The 20117-nt window shown below is 38.5% G+C and overlaps 2 protein-coding genes across 2 annotated transcripts; both read right to left on the bottom strand.

Annotated features, from left to right (window-relative positions):
* Nucleotides 1-380: 380 nt before the first annotated feature.
* Nucleotides 381-18048, bottom strand: MYCTH_2062106 (uncharacterized protein; the record flags this gene model as incomplete). Its single annotated transcript, XM_003663349.1, has 2 exons — nucleotides 381-566; nucleotides 17935-18048. Coding segments are annotated over 2 exons (300 nt in total), but the record flags the coding sequence as incomplete, so codon positions are not given.
* Nucleotides 18049-19695: 1647 nt separating this feature from the next.
* MYCTH_2060581 (uncharacterized protein) lies at nucleotides 19696-19899 on the bottom strand (the record flags this gene model as incomplete). The annotated part of the gene is made up of 1 exon (XM_003663348.1): nucleotides 19696-19899. A coding segment is annotated over one exon (204 nt), but the record flags the coding sequence as incomplete, so codon positions are not given.
* Nucleotides 19900-20117: the final 218 nt, after the last annotated feature.

Here is a 20117-nt window from a genome sequence, read left to right as displayed (position 1 = left end):
TTTGTCTAAGCTAGTGCCTATAATTAATCTAGGTTCTGCCGGTAGAACTATTCTAGTTTCTTAGGGTAGTTTAAGTTTTTAACTAGTTTCTATAAGTTGTCCTTTAGTCTAAAATCAAGCTATTTAACTAGATATTATAGTTCCCTATTGATAATATGTAAATCTAGAATTTCTTTGACGTCCTATTCTTCTTCTTTGTCTTTTACTTTGATATATATAATAACCTTAGCGTTTTTTGGTGTTAGTTCGAGAAGCGAAATATAAAAAATATCTATCCATAGTCGTATAGATAATAGTAACGATAGTTAGTAGTTAGATATCAAAATTTGTTCTTTAATAATAAAAGGTCTAACCTTTTTAAAGTCTAGCTTTATATTTAGTCATTTAGTTTGTAGGTTTTGTATAATTAAGTAGACTTTGTCTCCCCTCTCTAGGTAAGGTCCCTTAAGCCTATATTTATTATAGTAATTTTTTATTCTAGTCCTGATAAACTCAAGTTCCTTTTTAAGCTTCTTATATAGTATATACATTTGTTTTACTTTGACTACTGCTCTCGGCACTATGACCTCTAGTCCTTACCTAAGGTCTGCTTTATATCTATAGTTCGCAAAGAACGGTATAACTTTAGTTGTTTCTATTAGCGTTATATTATAAGCGAGTTATTGTTACAGAAATATACATGCAGCTGCCGCCTAGGCCACCGACACAAACGGGCCAATCAAGCCGAAGAATGATAGACCAATCAGGACAGGATCACACTTGGCAAGAAATGATCCCAGCAGAGGATCACTAGCTCACGTCATAAGCTAGGTAAGCTAGTACGGAGGATCACCACGACCGCTAGTGATCCTAGGATTATATATATATATAGATAGTCACTCGTTATAGTGGACTCTAGGAGTTCACCAGTGGTAATAATCATAATCATAGTACTTATACTAAGTATTGCTAATTATTGTAAGAGATAACTCTAGTGTTATTATAAACCCTTTAGCTTTACCAAATCCCTTAGACAACCTGCCCGCTTGTCCTGCTTAATCTACCTTCGTCTAAACCCTTTTAGAAGAAGTCTGAGCTAGGTTCGTTATACGTTGTTACTACTCCCTTTATTCTATCATGGTTTAGAATAGAGGTGACTTCGACCTTAATATCGACATAGCTACTAACGTCACGGCCGAACAGCTACTTACTTAGCTTAGTCAACTCTAGTAGCAGATCTAGGAGTTAGACTAGAGAGATAAGGCTGCTTAAGCTCGAATCAAGGAACTCGAGAACTATGAAAAGTACTTGTAGAAGTTAGTTAACAAGGCCTATGCTAAAATTAAGGTGCTCGAGACCGCCAAAGCGAGCCGTATCAAGATCGAACTACCTAGCAAATATAGAGGAACCAAGGAAGATCTTGTAGGATTCCTAACAAACCTCCGATCCTACTTCCGGCTTAATGACGATAAGTTTCTAGACGACAAAGCCAAAGTCCTCTATATAGCTACGAGATTAGAGGGTAAGGCACTTAGATAGTTCGAGCCTACGTAGAATGACTATCTTACTAAGGAAGATGAAGACGACCGAGACGCGTTTATATAGGCAGTCTTCTGATCTTATGACCGTTTCGAAGAAGAGCTTCGGAAGGTTTTTAGTAATAAAGACGAGAAGATTTATATATAAGAAAGACTCGCTAATCTCCGATAGACCAAGTCGGCAGCCTCTTATACTATATAGTTTAGATAGGACATGCTTAAGTCTTAGCTTAACGATAAGGCATTAATATAACTATTTTATAATGGCTTAAAGGAAAAGGTCAAAGACAAGCTATATAAGTACGATTAGCCTAAGAACCTAGACAAATATATTATATAGGCTATTAGAATCAATGATTAACTCTATATACGAGAGCAGTAGAAACAAGGTCAAATGAATAGAACTACGGTTAAAGCTAACAATAAGAAAAAGCAAGCGTATGTTAGTACCTTATATAGGATATACCCCAGAGCTATAAATATAGACGTAGTATAGAAGTAAGATCAGAAGAAGACGACCAAAGATAAGTCTAATGTTACCTGCTATAACTACAGAAAGAAAGAGCACTATAAGTAAGAATGTTAAAGCCCGAAGAAAGAGTAGAAGACAGTCCCTAAAAAGGAAATTACGACTATCGACGAAACTACTAAGGACGTCATCGAAGTAGTAGCCACGAGCTACAAAGACAAGGACAGTAATATAGACAGTCTCGGATATAACGACAATAGTAAAGACGAATAAGCACCGTACTCTAAACTGGTCACTGTAGATCTAGAGATAGGTCTTGCCAAATGGGACATGGTAGGAGAATATACACCGCCAGTTTCGATTCTTCCAGCCTTAAGGCAGTAGGGTTTTATAGTCACGTAGAGGTAGGATAGATCGTGGATAACTGATACCTAAAGAATTAAAAGACCTAGACCTAATGTTCTATTCCTCTAGGAACGAATCAAATAGTACTATAATGAAGTTTTTTGGCTTAATACGGAACTGCGTAAATGGGATAGATGCTTGATTCGACTCGCCTAGTAGAGCGATAGAATGAGGGACGAAATAAAGGAACTCTAACGTATTGTAGAAACTATTAAAGGAGAACAGCCTATAATATATAATAGGCCTAATAGCTACGTTGAGTATCTTAACGGCTAGCAACTTAGCAACGACGTATAGAACCTAGAATATTAGTTTATACGTGTAAACTGTAAAAAAGACAAACATACGTAGGAAAGCTATTAGAAGAAATATTCCTATATTAGCACTAGAGTACCTACGGTCTATATATAATAGGAAGGATTTAGGAAAGAATTCTAATACCTCCTAGGCGACGCTACGCAACTATACCCTCGACATAAGGCATATATACAAGTGCCCTAGTTCTAGTATATAGTATACGAATGCCGATACCACTTCCGTGACAAATTTGAAAACAATCACTGGCCGACCTGACAAGGAAATGAGGACAGAAGCTTACGCCCTATGGAATGGGTCTACGATATAGGAAACAGAGCGGCCGAATTGCTCTAGAAGATCGAAGCCCGCGATCTAGAAGGCATTACGATAGTTCCAAGACAAGCCTAGCCTAGGTACTGCGGAACCGGACGAGACATATAGGACTCGTGCTAGAGCAACGATTACCTCTATTATACGGACGAAAAGAAATTGCGAATTCGGGAGCTTTAGACGAAGCTATAGTATATATAATGGAAAGTAGAACGGACCTAATAGTAGGAAGCCGTAAGCACTTAATAGCTTATAGAAATAAGCATAATCGACGAAGCTACTATTAGCCAAATAACTAAAGAGGTTAGCACTAACCTAGGAAACGGGTTAGGGCTGTCACGATTCGACCGCATAAGGCGACCCGACAAGGCACACGGAACTAATTAGGAACCGCAAGACCTAAGGACTAATCAGGAAGTGATTACAGTAATTGTACTTCGATCAAGGCAAACACCCAAACAATGATCAAAGGATCGTAATAACGATTATACGATCGGAATCTAAGGGAACACTTAGGAATAAAGGAACTAGACAAGTATATTAGATAGCTAGTCACTCGTTATAGTGGACTCTAGGAGTTCACCAGTAGTAATAATCACAATCATAGTACTTATACCGAGCATTGTTAATTACTATAAGAGATAACTCTAAGTATTATTATAAACCCTTTAGCTTCACCAAATCCCTTAGACGACCTGCCTACTTGTCCCGCCTAATCTACCTCTGTCTGGACCCTTTCAGAAAAAGTCTAAGTTAGGTTTGTCACACGTTGTTACTACTCCCTTTATTCTATTATGGTTTAGAACGGAGGTGACTTTGACCTTGACATCAATATGGCTACTAACGTCACGGCTAAATAGCTGCTCGCTTAGCTTGGTCAACTCTAGCAGCGGATCTAGGAGTTGGACCAGAGAGACAAGGCTGCTTAAGCTCAAATCAAGGAACTTAAAAACCGTGAAAAGTACTCGTAGAAGTTAGTTAACGAGGCCTATACTAAAATCGAGGCACTTGAGGGCGCTAAAGCGAAGCGTATTAAGATCGAATTACCTAGTAAATACGGAGGAACTAAGGAGGATCTTATAGGATTCCTAACAAACCTCTGATCCTACTTCCGGCTTAATGATGACAAGTTTCTAGACGACAAAGCTAAAGTCCTCTATATAGCTATAAGACTAGAAGGCAAGGCACTTAGATGGTTTAAGCCTATATAGAACAACTATCTCACTAAGGAAGACGAAGATAACCGAGACGTATTTATATAGGTAGTCTTCCAATCTTATGACCGTTTCGAAGAAGAGCTTTGGAAAGTTTTTAGTGACAAAGATAAGAAGATTTATATGTAAGAAAGACTTGCCAATCTCTGATAGACTAAGTTAGTAGCCTCCTATGCTATATAGTTTAGACAGGACATGCTTAAGTCTTAGCTTAACGACAAGGCATTAATGTAATTGTTCTATAACGGCTTAAAGGAAAAGGTTAAGGATAAGCTATATAAGTATAATTAGCCTAAAACCCTAGACAAATATATCATATAGGCCATTAGGATTAATAATCGACTCTATATACAAGAGTAGTAGAAACGAGGTCAAATAAACGGAACTATAGTTAAGGCTAATAACAAGAAAAAGCGAGTATACGTTAATACCTCGTATAGGACGCACCCCGGAGCTATAGATATAGATATAGTATAGAAGCAGGACCGGAAGAAGGCGACCAAAGACAAGTCTACTGTTACCTACTATAACTATAGAAAGAAAGGGCACTATAAGCAAGAATGTCGGAGCCCGAAGAAAGAATAGAAACTAGCCCTAGGAAAGAAAATTACGACTATCGACAAAACTACCAAGGACGTTATCGAAGTAGCGGCTATAAGCTATAAAGATAAAGGCAGTAGCACAGACAGTCTCGGACACGACGGTAACGGTGAAGACAAATAAGCACTATACTCCGAACTGGTCACTATAGACCTAGAGACAGGTCTTGCTAAATGGGACATAGCAGGAGAGTATACACCGCCAATTTCGATTCTCCTAGCCTTGAGGCAGTAGGGTTTCACGGTTATATAGAGGCAGGATAGATCGTAGATAACCGATACCTAAGGAATTGAAAGACCCGGACCTAATGCTCTATTCCTCTAGGAACAAATCAAATAGTACTGTAATGAAGTTTTCTGACTTAATATAGAACTACGTAAATAGGATAGGCACTTGACTCGACTTGCCTAGTAGAGCGATAAGATAAAGGACAAAATAAGGGAACTCCGATGTATTGTAAAAGCTATTAAAGGAGAATAGCCTATAGTATATAATAGACCTAATAGCTATACTAAGAATCTTAACAGCTAATAACTTAGTAACGACGTATAGAACCCGGAATACTAGTTTATATACGCGAACTATAGAAAAGATAAGCGTATATAGGAAAGCTATTAGAAGAAATACTCCTATCTTAGCATTAGAGTACCTATAGTCTATATATAATAGGAAGGATTTAGGAAAGAATTCTAATACCTCCTAGGCAACGCCATACGACTACACCCTCGACACAAGGTATATACACAAGTGCCCTAGTTCTAGTATATAGTATACAAATGCTAATACCACTTCCGCGACAAATTTGAAAACAATCATTAGCTAACCTGACAAGGAAATGAGGACGGAAGCTTATACCCTATAGAATGGGTCTATGATATAGGAAATAGAGCAGCCGAATTGCTCTAGAAGATCGAAGCTCGTAATTTAGAAGGCATTACGATAGTTCTAAAACGAGCCTGGCCTAGGCACTATGGAACTAGACGAGATATATAGGACTTATGCTAGAGCAACGATTGCCTCTATCACGCGGACGAAAAGAAATTACGAATTCGGGAGCTTCAGATAAAGCTATGGCACGCACGATGGAAAGCAGAACAGACCCAATGGTAGGAAGCCGTAAGCACTTAATGGCTTACGGAAATAAGCACGATTGACAAAGCCACTATTAGCCGAACAACCGAAGAGGTTAGCACTGACCTAGGAAATAGGTCAGGGCCCTTCGAGGGGCCCGAAAACCATTAATACCTGTATAGTGGCGAGTAGTAGCGTAGTATAGGAGGAATTAGCGTAAGAAACTACTATATCGAGACCTCCCGGCAGAAACATAGGAAATCGCCATAATCTTTAGACGATAGCGGTAAGATAAGCAACTATAGATAATAGCATAATGGAGACAGCACGAAATGCTCGTACTAGTAGACAGTAGAGCAGAGATGAACCTGATTTCGCCAATACTTGTAAATTAGCTACAGATACCCTAGAGAATAAAGCGGAAGTATGGCATAGTTAAAGGGCCATTTCCGACATAATAGGTATATAGGGAGACCGAACCGATCGATATTACTATAGCAGGAAAAACTATAGTAGTTATATTTAGTATTATAGATATAGGTAACGACAAAGATATAATATTAGGGTTACTATAGCATGAAGATTATAACCCGGACATTAGCTAGAAGAATAGTGGCTACCTACGACCCTGAACGGAGTTGTATTTGACTAGCGAGATAGGGAGTACGCAAGGATCACAAGCAGACAATACTTAGGGGAAGGCATATCCTACAGATCTACCACAAGAGACGGATAGTGGTAGGTAGACTACTACGGACTCTAGAAGAGGCGGTATAATAACATTGATATCGTAATAGGAAGAACGAGCCGAATCGCTAATAGCTATTCTCTCCGTTAATAAATGCGGAGCACTATAATTAGAGTAGTAGGTTAAGATAGGAGAAATCGCTAGTATCACTATAGACGGAACTAAGTTTGTATACTATTAGAAAACTGAGAGACAAGACAAGACTAGGGAAGTACCAAAAGAATACGAAGGACACCTAGCATTCGAACCGAAGCATCTAGAAGGATTACTAGAACACGGCCTATAGGATTACGAGATCAAGCTTAAGGAAGGAGCACGACTAAAGTTCTTTAAGATTTACTATACGAGCTAGATATAGAACGAAGAACTTAAGCGATATTTGGAGGAGAACCTTTAAAGAGGATATATCCGCCTGTTGACATTGCTAGTAGGCTACCTAATCCTATTTGTGCCTAAGAAAGATAGAAAGCTACGGTTATACGTTGACTATCGGCAACTTAACGAATAGACTGTAAAAAATCGATACCCGTTACCGCTAATCTTATAGCTCCGAGATTAGTTAGCAGGAGCCTAATATTTTACGCGTCTTAACTTGCCATCGGCCTATAACTATATATGGATCAAAGAAGGCAACGAGTAGAAAACGGCCTTTAGGACACCCTATAGCCACTATAAGTACCTCGTCATGCCATTCGGACTTACGAACACGCTAGTAACGTTCTAAGCCCTAATTGATTAAGCTATCTAACCCTTTCTTAATAAATTTACAGTATATTATCTTGACAATATACTTATCTTCTCTAAGACGATAGACAAATACTGGAAGTATGTAAAAGTAGTACTAGACGCGTTACACGCGTACAAGCTATTAGTTAACAAGGAAAAGAGCGAATTCCATATTAGGAAGATAGTCTTTTTAGGATACAAAATATCCCCAGGACAAATTCGGATAGAACCTTTAAAGGTTAAAGCCATTAAGAATTGGCTACGACCGACGTTAGTTATAGAAGTACGAAGCTTTATCGGATTTACGAACTTCTACCAGATGTTCATTAGGAACTTTAGAGCAATCGCACGACCTTTATACAAACTTACCAAGAAGAATACTAAATTCCAATAGGAAGAGCGACACGAGCAAGCATTTATGTAGATCTGTGACGCTATTACTAAGGACCTAGTACTAGTACTACTAGACCCTAAGAAGCCATTTAAGGTAGAAACGGACGCTTTAGACTATACCATCGGAGGACAATTAGGACAACGAGACAAACAAGGGAAGCTATATCCTATAGCCTTCTTTTTAAAGAAGCTCGATAGACTATGTCTTAATTATCCGATCTATAACAAGGAACTACTTGTAATTATCGAAGCCTTTAAGGAATAGCGACTATACCTTAGTGGTACGATTGAACTAGTATAAGTATATATAGATCATAAGAACCTACGATACTTTACGACGACAAAGGAACTTAACGGATAATAAATACGATAGGCAGAATTCCTCGCGGAATTTAACTTCGAGATCTGCTACAAGAAGGGCAAAGAAAACATACAAGCGGACATTTTAAGCCGACAAACGGATTACACGAAAGGACGAACGGGAATAACACTACCGTTATTCAAGGAACGAACAGACGGAACGCTACATCACGAAACGTAGATACCTATAGAAGATAATCCACTTGACTCGTTCCTAGAATGCTATATAATCTTTCGAGAAGAAAGGATTAACGAGGTACAGTATTAAGCAGCACCTAGACTAGTAGTACCTAACGGAGTAGAAGAAAGAGATAGGAAACTTTAGTACTAAGGTAAAGTATATATCTATAACTAGGATTAATAGCTATAGATGATTCGAGAACTCTACGAGTCGAAACTCGGAGGATATAAAGGAGTCACGAAGACTGTCGTATAAGTCAAGAAACACTACGACTTTCTACAGTTAACGGTACGGGTTAAGGAAGTCGTACGGAGCTACGACATCTGTAATCGAAGCAAAACGGCACGATATAAGCCGTATAGGCTACTTTAGCCACTATTAACAGCTGATAAACTATAGAGCTTAGTCATGATAGACTTTATTACAAAGCTGCTAGAATCTAAGGATATAGCTATAGGAGTAATCTATAATAGTATTCTTACTATAGTAGATCGCCTAACTAAATAGGCATACTTCTTTCCCTATAAAGAGTCCTAGATAGCTAAATAGCTAGTAGATATAATCTATTGGCAAGTTACATTAGTGCATGCTTAGCCGTAAGAATGGATCACCGATAGAGACACGAAGTTCGCATCGAAGTTCTAGCAAGCGTTAATATAACGATTAGGCGTCAACAGCAAGCTGTCAATGGCATATCACCTACAGACTGACGGATAAATAGAGCGACTAAACCAAGTTATTAAGCAGTACCTCCACTCTTACATTAACTATTAGCAAGATGACTAGGTCATGCTATTGCTAACAGCACAACTCGCTTACAATACGACACCAACAGAAATGACCAAAGTCACACCGTTCTTCGCGAACTATAGATATAAAGCAGACCTTAGGCAAGGACCAGAGGTTATAATGCCGAGAGCAACAGTTAAAGCGGAACAAATGTACGCACTATATAAAAAGCTTAAAAAGGAACTCGAGTTTGTCAAGACTAGAATAAAGAACTACTACGACAAACATAGGCTCGAGGGACCTTGCCTAGAGAGGGGAGATAAAGTCTACCTAATCATACGAAACTTATAAACCAAATAACCAAGCGTAAAGCTAGACTTTAAGAAGGTCAGACCCTTCGTTATCAAAGAACGAATTTCGACATCTAACTACCGACTATCGTTACTATTATCTATATGACTACAGATAGATGTTTTTTATATTTCGCTTCTCGAACTAGTACCGAAAAACACTAAGGTTACTACGTATATCGAAGTAAAAGACGAGGAAGAAGAATAGGACGTTAAAGAAATTCTAGATTTACGTATTATTAACGGAGAACTATAATACCTAGTTAAATGGCTTGATTTTAGACTAAAAAATAACTTATAGGAACTAGTTAAGAACCTAAGTTACCCTGAGAAACTTTAACAGTTCTACTAGAGGAACCCTAACCGACCGAAAGCAATAGACCCGAAACTAACCCGAAATCGGCTAGCAAGGACAGATCTAAAGGAACTTCAGAATATATAGAATCCTAAAGCTGTCTGAAATTGGCAGATAAGCGAGACGGGGTCGAAGAAGGCATAGTAGCCCTAGAAGCCTCTGCTACCGCCGCCGCTTTAGCCTCCTTACGTTCTACTTGCTCTAACTCCTCTACACTGTCAATACCCCGAGCAATAGCCCTTATCATCTTCTCAAACCATATTCGCTTCTATTTCTAGAGACAAAGGACCTGCTCCTTAGCAGCTATAAGCTTATCCTTAAGTTTTTAATGCTAAGCTATAATAGACTGAAGCTAAGCAGGAGAAACGCTAAGAACGTTATAATTTGAATGCTTGTTATAAACACACTCTGTATATTAAGAAGAATCGCTTTCCGAAACCTCATACAAACTAAGGCCTTTAGACTCATACAGCGTATAAGGATATATCGTTAAAAGATTATCTGAGGAAAGAATCGCGGCCAGGAGATAGTTAGCATAAAGAGTCGACGTAACAGGCTTAGACTTTGACTTCTTTCTTATACAATCAGTCATCTTGGCGACATCATAAAAGAAAGAGAAGAGGGGGGGGACTGAGGAACATAACTATATATAAGCAGGGGGGGGGTATTAGTGTTATTTGAAACGGACCTAAGTCTTTTAAGGACGAAAGACCTAGGGGAGGGGCATCGTGTCACGATTCGACCGTATAAGGCGACCCGACAAGGTATACGGAACCAATTAGGAACCGTAAGACCTAAGGACCAATCAGGAAGTGATTACAGTGATCACACTTCGATTAAGGCGAACACCTAAACAATAATCGAAGGATTGTAGCAGCGATCATACGATCGGAATCTAAGGGAACACTTAGGAATGAAGGAACTAGATAAGTATATTAGATAGCTAGTCACTCGTTATAGTGGACTCTAGGAGTTCACTAGTGGTAATAATCATAATCATAGTACTTATACCGAGCATTGTTAATTACTGTAAGAGATAACTCTAAGTGTTGTTATAAACCCTTTGGCTTTACCGAATCCCTTAGACGACCTGCTTGCTTGTCCTGCCTAATCTACCTCTGTCTAGACCCTTTTAGAAGAAGTCTGAGTTGGGTTCGTTACAAGGGCCCTTCGAGGGGCCTGGAAACTATTAACGCCCGTGTAGTAGCAAGTAATAGCGTAGTATAGGAGGAACTAGCATAAGAGACCACTATATTAAGACCTCCTAGCAGAAGTATAGGAAATCGTCGTAATCTTCGGACGATGGCGGCAAGATAAGCGACTATAGATAATAGCATAATGGAAATAGCACGAAATGCTTGTACTAGTGGATAGTGGAGCAGAGATAAACCTGATTTCGCCGACACTTGTAAATTAGCTACGGATACCCTAGAGAATAAAGCAGAAGTATAGCATAGTCAAAGGGCCATTTCTGACGTAATAGGTATATAGGGAGACCGAACCGATTGATATCACTATAGTAGGGAAGACTATAGTAGTTATATTTAGCATTATAGATATAGGCAATGACAAAGACATAATATTAGGGTTACTATAGCACGAAGACTATAACCTAGACATTAGCTAGAAGAATAGTAGCTACCTATAACCCTAAATAGAGTTATATTTGACTAGTAAGATAGGGAGTATATAAGGATTACAAGCAGACAATACTTAAGGAAAGGCATGTCCTACAAATCTACCGCAAGAGACGGATAGTAGTAGGCAGACTACTATAGACTCTAGAAGAGGCAGTATAATGACATCAATATCGCGACAGGAGGAACGAGCTAAACCGCCGATAGCTGTTCTCTCCGTTAACGAATGTAGAGCACTGTAATTGGAGCAGTAGGTTAAGACAGGAGAAATCACTAGCATCGCCATAGACGGAACCAAGTTCGTATACTATTAGAAAACCGAGAGATGAGATAAGACTAGGGAAGTACCGAAGGAATACGAAAGACACCTAGCATTCGAACCGAAACATTTAGAAGGACTACTAGAATACGGCCTATAGGATCACGAGATCAAGCTTAAGGAAGGAGCATAATTAAAGTTCTTTAAGATTTACTATACAAGCTAGATATAGAACGAAGAACTTAAGTAATATTTAGAGGAGAACCTTTAAAGAGGACATATCTGCCTGTTAACATTGCTAGTAGGCTACCTAATCCTATTTGTGCCTAAGAAAGATAGATAGCTATAGTTATATATTAACTATTGGTAACTTAACGAATAGACTATAAAAAATCGATACCCGTTACTATTAATCTTATAGCTCCGAGATTAGTTAGTAAGAGCCTAATATTTTATATATCTTGACTTGCCATCGGCCTATAACTATATATAGATTAAAGAAGGCGACGAGTAGAAAACGGCCTTTAGGATACCCTATAGCTACTATAAGTACCTCATCATACTATTTAGACTTACGAACGTGCTGGTAACGTTTTAAGCTCTAATTGATCAAGCTATCCGACCCTTTCTCGACAAATTTGCAATATATTATCTCGACGATATACTCATCTTCTCCAAGACGATAGACGAACACCAGAAGTACGTAAAAGCAGTGCTAGACGCGTTACACGCGTATAAGCTATTAGTTAACAAGGAAAAGAGCGAGTTCTATATTAGGAAGATAGTCTTTTTAGGATACGAAATATCCCTAGGACAAATCCGGATAGAACCTTTAAAGGTTAAAGCTATTAAGAATTGGCTATAACTAACGTTAGTTACGGAAGTACAAAGTTTTATCGGATTTGCGAACTTCTACCAGATGTTCATTAGGAACTTTAGAGCGATTATACGACCTTTGTACGAGCTTACCAAGAAGAATGCTAAATTCTAATAGGAAGAGCAATATAAGCAAGCATTTACATAGATTCGCGACGCCATTACTAAAGATCTAGTACTGGTACTACCAGACCCTAAGAAGCCATTTAAGGTGGAAACAGACGCTTTAGACTACGCTATCGGAGGATAATTAGAATAATAAGATGGACAAGGAAAGCTATATCCTATAGCCTTCTTTTTAAAGAAGCTCGATAGACTATGTCTTAATTATCCAATCTATAATAAGGAACTACTTGCGATTGTCAAAGCTTTTAAGGAATAGCGACTATACCTTAGTAATACGATTAAACCGGTATAAGTATATATAGATTATAAGAATTTACAATACTTTATAACAACGAAGGAGCTTAACAAACGACAAATACGATAGGTAGAATTCCTCGCGGAATTTAACTTTAAGATCCGCTATAAGAAGGGCAAAGAGAACATACAAGCGGACATCTTAAGCCGACGAACGGATCACACGGAAGGACGAACGGAAATAATATTACCGTTATTTAAGGAACGGACAGACGGAACGCTATATTACAAAACGCAGATACCCGTGGAAGATGATCCACTCGACCTGTTCCTAGAATGCTATATAATCTTTCGAGAAGAAAGGATCAACGAGGCATAGTATCAAGCAACACCCGGACTAGTAGTACCTAACGAAGTGGAAGAAAGAGATAGGAAACTCTGGTACCGAGGTAAAGCGTATATCTACGATAAAGATTAACAGCTGCGGATGATTCGAGAACTTTACGAGTCGAAACTTGGAGGATATAAAGGAGTCACGAAGACTGTCGCATAAGTCAAGAAACACTATGACTTTCTATAGTTAACGGCACGGGTTAAGGAAGTCGTATAGGACTACGACATTTGTAATCGAAGCAAAATGGTACGATACAAGCTATATAGGCTACTTTAGCCACTACTAATAGCTGACAAACTATAGAGCTTAGTTATAATAGACTTTATTATAAAGCTACTAGAATCTAAGGATATAGCTATAGGAGTGATCTACAATAGTATCCTTACTATAGTAGATCGCCTGACTAAGTGAGTATACTTCTTTCCTTATAAGGAGTCCTAGACAGCTAAATAGCTGGTAGACGTGATCTATCGGCAAGTTGCATTAGTGTATGCTTAGCTATAAGAATGGATCACTGATAGAGATACCAAGTTTGTATTAAAGTTCTAGTAAGCGTTAATGCAATGATTGGGCGTTAATAGTAAGCTATTAACGGCATATTACCTATAGACTGACGGACAAACGGAGCGACTAAACCAAGTTATCGAGTAATATCTCCGTTCTTACGTTAACTACTAGTAAAACGACTAGGTTATACTGTTGCTAATAGTATAACTCACTTATAACACGACGCCGATAGAAACAACTAAAGTCATACCGTTCTTCGCGAACTACGGATATAAAGCAGACCTTAGGCAAGGACCAGAGGTTATAGTGCTAAAAGTAGTAGTCAAAGTAAAATAGATATACGCACTATATAAGAAGCTTAAAAAAGGAACTCGAGTTTGTTAGAACTAGAATAAAGAACTACTACGACAAATATAGGCTCAAGGGACCTTGCCTAGAGAGGGGAGACAAAGTCTACTTGATTGTATAGAACTTACGAACTAAACGACTAAGCACGAAGCTAGACTTTAAGAAGGTCAGACCCTTCGTTATCAAAGAACGAATTTCGACATCTAATTACCGACTATCGTTACCGTTATCTATACGCCTACGGACGGATGTTTTTTATATTTCACTTCTCGAACCAGCACCGAAAAACGCCAAGGTTGCCATACACATCGAAGCAGAAGACGAGGAAGAAGAATAGGACGTCGAAGAAATTCTAGATTTATATATTATCAATAGGGAACTGTAGTACCTGGTTAAGTAGCTCGATTTCGGACCAGAAGACAACTTATAGGAACTAGTCAAGAATTTAAACTGCCCTGAGAAACTAGAACAGTTCTACCACTAGAACCCGGATCGACCGTAAGCACTGGCTCGGATAAAATGGCTAAGTCGGCCTCCGACAAATCTAGGCCTAAAGAGGACCAGTCAAACAGGACATTAGCACCCTAGGACCGTATGTTACTAATAACACGTGCCTTGGAATCCTACACCCTCCGTTCTTCTGCCTCTATTTCCTCTAGAGACTGTATGCCTCGACGAAATAGCTCGGAACCCTGCTCCTTCGCGCGGTGTGCTGTTAGGATTTCGAAGATCGGCGCTTAGAGATACGATCTGCCATCTTATTAGCCACTAGCAGTGCGGAAAAAGGGAAAAATTGCGAGGCATACATGGAAAAGAATGTTAGCGCTATTTGAAAAGACCTAAAGAGGGCTTTCGGGTCAAAAGCCTCGGAGAGAGGGCATCGTATCACGGAAATATATATACAGCTGCCGCCTAGACCACCGACACAAACGGGCTAATCAAGCCGAAGAATGATAGACCAATTAGGACAGGATCACACTTGGTAAGAAATGATCCCAGTAGAGGATCACTGGCTCACGTCGTGAGCTAGGTAAGCCAGTACGGAGGATTACCACGACCGCTAGTGATCCTAGGATTATATATACATATAGATAGTTACTCGTTATAGTGGACTCTGGGAGTTCACTAGTGGTAACAATCACAATCATAGTACTTATACCAAGTATTGCTAATTACTGTAAGAGATAACTCTAGTGTTGTTGTAAACCCTTTGGCTTCACCGAATCCCTTAGACGACCTGCCTGCTTGTCCCGCTTAATCTACCTTCGTCTAAACCCTTTCAGAAGAAGTCTGAGCTAGGTTCGTCACAGTTATACTATTAGTAATAGTATAACCTAATTATCTTACTAGTAGTTAATGTAAGAGTGGAGGTATTGCTTAATAACTTGGTTTAGTCGCTCTATTTATCTATTAGTCTATAGGTAATATACTATTAATAGCTTGCTATTAATGCCTAATTATTATATTAACGCTTACCAGAACTTTAATACGAACTTGGTATCTTTGTCGGTAATCTATTCTTACGGCTAAGCATATACTAATATAACTTGCTAATAGATTATATCTACTAGCTATTTAGCTATCTAGGACTCCTTATAGGGAAAGAAGTATATCTATTTAGTTAGGTAATCTACTATAGTAAGAATACTATTATAGGTTACTCCTATAGCTATATCCTTAGATTTTAGTAGCTTCGTAATAAAGTCTATCGTAACTAAGCTCTATAGTTTATTAGCTATTAGTAGTGGCTAAAGTAGCCTATATGGCTTATATCGTGCCGTTTTGCTTTGGTTACAGATATTATAGTTCCATACGACTTCCTTAACTTATACCGTTAACTATAGAAAGTCATAGTGTTTCTTAACTTATACGATAGTCTTCGTAACTCCTTTATATCCTCCGAGTTTCGACTTATAGAGTTCTCAAATCATCCGTAGCTATTAATCCTAGTTATAGATATATACTTTACCTCGGTACCAGAGTTTCCTATCTCTTTCTTCTACTCCATTAGGTACTAGTAGTCTAGATATTACTTAATATTATACCTCGTTAGTCCTTTCTTCTCGAAAGATTATATAATACTCTAGGAATAAGTTAAGTAAATCATCTTCTATAGGTATCTACGTTTCGTGATATTATAACAAACCTAACTCAGACTTCTTCTGAAAGGGTCCAGACAGAGGTAGATTAGGCGGGATAAGCAGGCAGGTCGTCTAAGGGATTCGGTAAAGCCAAAGGGTTCATAATAACACTTAGAGTTATCTCTTACAATAATCAACAATGCTTAGTATAAGTACTGTAATTGTGATTATTACTACTGGTAAACTCCTAGAGTCTACCATAATAAGTGACTAGCTATCTAATATACTTGTCTAGTTCCTTCATTTCTAAGTGTTCCCTTAGATTCCGATTGTGTAATTGCTGCTACGATCCTTCGATCATTGTTTAGGTGTTTGCCTTGATCGAAGTGCGATCACTGCGATCACTTCCTAATTGGTCCTTAGGTCTTGCAGTTCCTGATTGGTTCCGTATGCCTTGTCGGGTCGCCTTATACAGTCAAATCGTGACACGATGCCCCTCCCCTAGGTCTTTCGTCCTCGAAAGACTTAGGTCTATTTTAAATAATACCAATACCCCCCCCCTGCTTATATATAGTTATATTCCTTAGTCCCCCCCCTCTTCTCTTTCTTTTATAATATCGCTAAGATAACTAATTATATAAGAAAGAAGTCGAAGTCTAAGCCTGCTACGTCGACTCTTTATGCTAATTATCTCCTAGCCGTAATTCTTTCCTTAGATAATCTTTTAACGATACGTCCTTATATGCTATATAAGTCTAAAGGCCTTAGTTTATATAAGGTTTCAAAAAGCAATTCTTCTTAATATATAGAGTACATTCATAATAAGCGTTCGAATTATAATGTTCTTAGCGTTTCTCCTGCTTAGCTTTAGTCTATTACGGCTTAGTATTAAAAACTTAAGGATAAGCTTATAGCTGCTAAGGAGCAGGTCCTTCGTCTCCGGAAACAGAAGCGAATGTAGTTTAAGAAGATGATAAGGGCTATTGCTTAGGGTATCGATAGTATAGAGGAGTTAGAGCGAGTGGAACGTGAGGAGGCTAAAGCGGCGGCGGCAGCGGAGGCTTCTAGGGCTACTACGCCTTCTTCGACCCCGTCTCGCTTGTCCGCCGATTTCGGACAGCTTTGGGATTCTATATATTCTAAAGTTCCTTTAGATCTGTCCTTGCTAGCCGATTTCGGGTTGGTTTCGGGTCTATCGCTTTCGGTCAGTTAGGGTTCCTCTAGTAGAACTGCTAAAGTTTCTTAGGGTAACTTAGGTTCTTAACTAGTTCCTATAAGTTGTCTTCTAGTCTAAAATCAAGCTATTTGACTAGGTACTATAGTTCTCCGTTAATGATACGTAAATCTAGAATTTCTTTGACGTCCTATTCTTCTTCCTTGTCTTCTACTTCGATGTGTGTGGCAACCTTGGCGTTTTTCGGTACTAGTTCGAGAAGCGAAATATAAAAAACATCTATCTATAGTTATATAGATGACGGTAACGATAGTCGGTAGTTAGATATCGAAATTCGTTCTTTGATAACGAAGGGTCTAACCTTCTTGAAGTCTAGCTTCGTACTTAGTCATTTGGTTTATAAGTTTCATGCGATTAGGTAGACTTTGTCTCCCCTCTCTAGGCAAGGTCCCTTGAGCCTATATTTGTTATAGTAGTTCTTTATTCTAGTCTTGACAAACTCGAGTTCCTTTTTAAGCTTTTTATATAGTGCGTATATTTATTCTGCTTTGACTGCTGCTCTTGGCACTATAACCTCTAGTCCTTGCCTAAGGTCTGCTTTATATCTGTAGTTTGCAAAGAATGGTATAACTTTAGTCGTTTCCGTTAGTATCATGTTATAAGCGAGTTATACTATTGGTAATAGTATAACCTAGTCGTCTTGCTAATAGTTAATGTAAGAGCGGAGGTACTGCTTAATAACTTAGTTTAGTCGCTCCGTTTGTCTGTTAGTCTGTAGGTAATATACCGTTAATAGCTTGCTATTGACGCCTAATTGTTATATTAACGCTTGCCAGAACTTCGATATAAACTTCGTATCTCTGTCGGTGATCCATTCTTGTGGCCAAGCATACACTAATGCAACCTGCCAATAGATCACATCTGCTAGCTGTTTAGCTATCTATAACTCCTTATAGGGAAAGAAGTATGCCTATTTAGTCAGGCGATCTATTATAGTAAGAATACTATCGTAGATTACTCCTATAGTTATATCCTTAGATTCTAGCAGCTTCGTAATAAAGTCTATCGTAACTAAGCTTTATAGTTTGTCAGCTATTAATAGTAGCTAAAGTAGCCTATATAGCTTGTGTTATACCGTTTTGCTTCGATTGCAGATGTCATAGCTCCGTACGACTTCCTTAACCCGTGCCATTAACTGTGGAAAGTCGTAGTGTTTCTTGACTTATACGACAGTCTTTGTAACTCCTTTGTATCCTTCGAGTTTCGACTTGTAGAGTTCTCGAATCATCTGCAGCTATTGATCCTAGTCATAGATATATGCTTTGCCTTGGTACCAAAGTTTCCTATCTCTTTCTTCTACTCCGTTAGGTACCACTAGTCTAGGTGTTGCTTGATACTATGCCTCGTTAATCCTTTCTTCTCGAAAGATTACGTAGCATTCTAGGAATAAGTCAAGTAGATCATCTTTTACAGGTGTCTACGTTTCGTGATGTAGCGTTCCGTCTGTTTGTTCCTTAAACAACGGTAGTATTGTTCCCGTTTGTCCTTTTGTATAATCCGTTTATCGGCTTAAAATGTCCGCTTGTATGTTTTCTTTGCCCTTCTTATAGTAGATCTCGAAGTTAAATTCCGTGAGGAATTCTGCCTATCGTATTTGTCGTCTATTAAGTTCCTTTATCGTTATAAAGTATCGTAGGTTCTTATAATCTATATATACTTATACTAGTTCAATCGTACCACTAAGGTATAGTCGCCATTCCTTAAAGGCTTCGATAATCGCAAGTAGTTCCTTATTATAGATTAGATAATTAAGATATAGTCTATCGAGCTTCTTTAAAAAGAAGGTTATAGGATATAGCTTCCCTTGTTTGTCTCGTTATCCCAATTGTCCTCCGATGGCGTAGTCTAAAGCGTCCGTTTCTACCTCGAATGGCTTCTTAGGGTCTGGTAGTACTAGTATTAGGTCCTTAGTAATGGCATCGCGGATCTATGTAAATGCTTGCTCATGTCGCTCTTCCCATTGGAATTTAGCGTTCTTCTTGGTAAGTTTATATAAAGGTCGTACAATCGCTCTAAAGTTCCTAATAAATATCTGGTAGAAGTTTGTAAATCCGATGAAGCTTTATACTTCTGTAACTAATGTTGGTCGTAGCTAATTTTTGATAGCTTTAACCTTTAAAGGTTCTATCCGAATTTATCCTAGGGATATTTCGTATCCTAAAAAGACTATCTTCCTAATATAGAATTTGCTCTTTTCCTTGTTAACTAATAGCTTGTATGTATATAGCGTGTCTAATACTGCTTTTATATACTTCTAGTATTCGTCTATCGTCTTAGAGAAGATAAGTATATTGTCGAGATAACATACTATAAATTTGTCGAGAAAGGGTCGGATAGCTTGATCAATCAGGGCTTGGAACGTTGCCGGCGCGTTTGTAAGTCTGAATAGCATGACAAGGTACTTATAGTGGCTATAGGGTGTCCTAAAGGCCGTTTTCCACTTGTTACCTTCTTTGATCTATATATAGTTATAGGCCGATAGCAAGTCAAGACGCGTAAAATATTAGGCTCTTGCTAACTGATCTTAGAGCCGTGAGATTAGCGGTAACGGGTATCGATTTTTCACGGTCTGTTCGTTAAGTTACCGATAGTTAACATATAACCGTAGCTTTCCGTCTTTCTTAGGCACAAATAGGATTAGGTAGCCTGCTAGCAATATCGACAAGCAGATATGTC

The sequence above is a fragment of the Thermothelomyces thermophilus genome, chromosome 3 (genome assembly GCF_000226095.1).
Source record: "Thermothelomyces thermophilus ATCC 42464 chromosome 3, complete sequence".
NCBI classification, from domain to species: Eukaryota; Fungi; Ascomycota; class Sordariomycetes; order Sordariales; family Chaetomiaceae; genus Thermothelomyces; species Thermothelomyces thermophilus.
This window is presented reverse-complemented; position numbering and strand designations above follow the sequence as displayed.